Source organism: Notothenia coriiceps, unplaced genomic scaffold (assembly GCF_000735185.1).
Source record: "Notothenia coriiceps isolate Sejong01 unplaced genomic scaffold, NC01 NC01_scaffold00028800, whole genome shotgun sequence".
Classification (NCBI taxonomy): Eukaryota; Metazoa; Chordata; class Actinopteri; order Perciformes; family Nototheniidae; genus Notothenia; species Notothenia coriiceps.
In genome coordinates, this window is record NW_011361501.1 from 305,946 (window position 1) to 309,568 (window position 3,623).

A 3,623-nucleotide genomic window follows, 5' to 3' on the forward strand; every position below is an offset into this window, starting at 1 on the left:
TGGAGTCAACATGTAAGAAGAGTTGTTGGCGTTTTATATTAATAGAACAATAATGTCATTGTTAGCTAATGAATGTTTCCATGCTGAACAACGGCAACATGACAACGTTTTCATTGGTCCCTCTTCTTTAGAGAAGACCAGGAAATGATGGATACACGGATCGTGTTCAAATCAATAGGCACGCAATGAATCTAAATAATAATGATCACGCCACCAAACACACATTCAGACTAAAGGAACCAGCCTGTTTGGGAAATGTGAGAAGTAGAAAGTTCAGGTATTTGTTGGTTCAACATGTAAGAAGTAAAAGTAAAAAGTCGTCAGAAAAATAAGTAGTGGAGTAAAGTACTGATACCCGAAAAGTGTACTTAAGTACAGTAACAAAGTATTTGTACTCCAGAGAGAGCGATCGGTCGTAGGCTGTGGGGGCTGAATGTTTCCAAACCTAGAGGAGTATTTCTTATTGCGTGTTTCGCCTGTTGCATAATTATGACTGTGGTGAAACCTGTTATTACTAAGTGAAGTCTGCTTTCTCTGGCACATCTTCAAAATGTGCAAATCTATCATTCAATGTTCCAACCACCAAGGGCCACATGATGACGCCTCTTTAACTGGAGCTTAAAATGAAAACACTGGCTACTTGTGGTTGCGACAAAAGCAAGAAAAAGTCGATTTGTTCCACATTCCTCAGCACCGATCCGTTGCCAAAAGTCCCTGTTTGTTGCTGCTGGTGTTTCAAGGCCTCTCGGTTGAGGCGTGAACGAATGAATAGCTCGCTGTTGTCGATGAAAAATGCTGGATGCTCGGTCTCTAGCTAATATTCACGACTTCACAGAGGAGCAGGAAGTTACCAGGCGGTCTGTCGTAACAAGGGTGGCAGTAAAATGGTTTGTCAGAACCTGCAGAAGTTTCCTGAAACTGACTGTTTGAATCTTGTGTCACACCGACAAGTTTATACCGGCCCATCGTGGGAAAGTCCTTGAGTCTAACAGTGGCTTTGGCTGTGTGTTAAATAAAGATCTTTAAAAAAATATGCACTTTACGTTTTATTGATGATGCAATCATCACTCCAGTATTCTCCACACTGCTCATAACTTTAAAAACAAGTGCAAAAAACAACTGTGTTCCATATGTCATTTTTATCTGTAAATATATAATTTGGGCTATCATACCCTTTCTGCTACTTCAGTACTTTTAAACCAGTTCACTTAGATGTTTATAATAATTTCTGACTATTTATATATTGCCATACGCAGAATGTGTACTTGTTCTTTCATTTAATTGTAATGAAAATTGTATTTAATAAATTACCATTCTTATTTATTCATTTTATTTGAATAATTGGTTATTTATTTTATTTTTTGTAACTAATACAAAAAAGGGAAGATAAATAAACCAAATTAAATCAAAAAAATAATAAATAGATTATTGTAATTTAATTAAATACAATTTCATACAATTTAAATGAAACCAAAAGTACACATCTACCAGTATGGCATTATATAAAATAGGCAGAAATTATTATAACCTCTAAGTTGAATGGCTAAAAAGAACTGAAGTAAGCAAGAAAGAGGATTGAAGCCAATATATATTTAACAATAATTAAATATGACATTATGAACAGCAAGTGTTTTGCACATGTTTTTAAAGTATGAGCAGTGTGAAATACTGGTGATGATTGCATGCATCCAAAAACTAAAGTGCAATTAATAATATAATAATAATGCTTTGGTCCTTTGCTTTCATCTTGTCATTGCTTGACGTGTAATGTATTGAAGTATTAATAAAACAGCGAGAAGCGCTGCAAAAATGAGCTTCCTATAAGTCAAAACCACTGCGAAGTGCTGGACATTATTTTAAAATTGAGCTAAATCCTTAAACAGCTTTACTACAAGTAAACAAAAGTCTTCTCCCTGGCGAGGCGCAGCGTATGAGATCCTGACGGAGCAGGGTGTGTCCGGGGAAAAGGGAAAAGAGCACCTAATCAGTGAAGCAATGTTACATTTCATAAACGGAACGACTCTTGAGCTCGTTTCTCTCCAACCACATTTCCTGAGCATTTGTTCTACATGAGGAGGAGGAATGGAGGAGGTGAGGAACGGAAGGATGAGGAGAGGAAAAACACACATTGACAGTCATCATCAAGGAGAACCTCTGATCCCAGTAGACCGGTCATGGACGGGGGAAGGGGATCTCCCAAACTCGACCCTGCTTCCTCTGTGGGGGTCACAGCTCCAAATACAAATCCTCCATAAGGTCACAGACAGAGGGGGGAAGTAGTGGAGTACAAATACTTTGTTACTGTACTTAAGTACACTTTTCGGGTATCAGTACTTTACTCCACTACTTATTTTTCTGACGACTTTTTACTTTTACTTCTTAAATATTTAACACTAATACCTGTACTTTCTACTTCTTACATGTTGAACCCAAATACCTGTACTTTCTACTTCTTACATGTTGAACCCAAATACCTGTACTTTCTACTTCTTACATGTTGAACCCAAATACCTGTACTTTCTACTTCTCACATTTCCCAAACAGGCTGGTTCCTTTAGTCTGAATGTGTGTTTGGTGGCGTGATCATTATTATTTAGAGTCATTGCGTGCCCATTGATTTGAACACGATCCGTGTATCCATCATTTTCTGGTCTTCTCTAAAGAAGAGGGACCAATGAAAACGTTGTCATGTTGCCGTTGGTCAGCATGGAAACATTCATTAGCTAACAATGACATTATTGTTCTATCAATATAAAGGGAGGTCAGGTACTCTTTAAAACAGCTGCTAGTTATGGGTACTTTTTACTGAAGTACATTTCAAAGCCTCTTTACTTTGACTTGAGTAAAGAAGTTTAGTCAGTACTTCTACTTTCACCAGAGTATCTTTAAACACGAGTATCTGTACTTCTACTTGAGTAAAGGATGTGTGTGCTTTTGCCATCTCTGCTGTCAGCTGACACTTCTACTACAGCCCCTGCCGTGCATGTACCTGCTCGCTGCTGATGACCTGGGCGATGCAGGGCCGGCAGTAGACGTGGGCGCAGTGTGTGATGACGGGCAGACGCACAGACTCCAGACACACTGAGCACTCCTCATCGGAGCCGCTGGCCAACACCGAGCGCAGCTTCTCTATCAGACGCTCCCGCAGCTCTGCAGGCGTCGCTGCAGCACCTGCACACAAAACACTGCATTTCAGACGTTTACAAGTAGAAATCAACAAAGACAAAATACATTTTCTCAGACATGATATGAGGCCAGGGCTGGGCCGACAATTAAGGACACAAACAAATTTTTATGTTTAAGAAAATGTATAAAGAAAGCGTATTTAGACAGTATGAAGTTGACTTTTTTTTTTTTTTCTTTTTTTTTTAACAGACATTGCTCCAGATAACAAACCGTACATCAAAACATGTAACAACAAACAGTTGACTTTTGAGTGTGTTCTGGTTTTATGTTTCAGTATTTGTAAGCAACAGTGACTGAAAGAATATTGATTTTATTTTACTTTTTAATGGTCATTTCATTATTTTTTGTTGTTCTTTTTTTTAAGAAGGGGCAGGTAGAATACGATTTTCTTCTCCCTGCTCCTTTCCACCATGCGTTGTAAAAAAAACAACCAGTAT

The 3,623-nt window shown here is 38.3% G+C and overlaps 1 protein-coding gene across 1 annotated transcript in view; it reads right to left on the bottom strand.

Moving 5' to 3' along the window:
- The window catches only part of LOC104958466 (glycogenin-1-like), an 11,820-nt gene that overhangs the window by 2,189 nt on the left and 6,008 nt on the right, over positions 1–3,623 (bottom strand). The window contains exon 7 of the mRNA XM_010786208.1: positions 2,990–3,171. Coding sequence (XP_010784510.1) covers positions 2,990–3,171 — 182 coding nt within the window. The remainder of the gene's footprint in view (positions 1–2,989; positions 3,172–3,623) is intronic.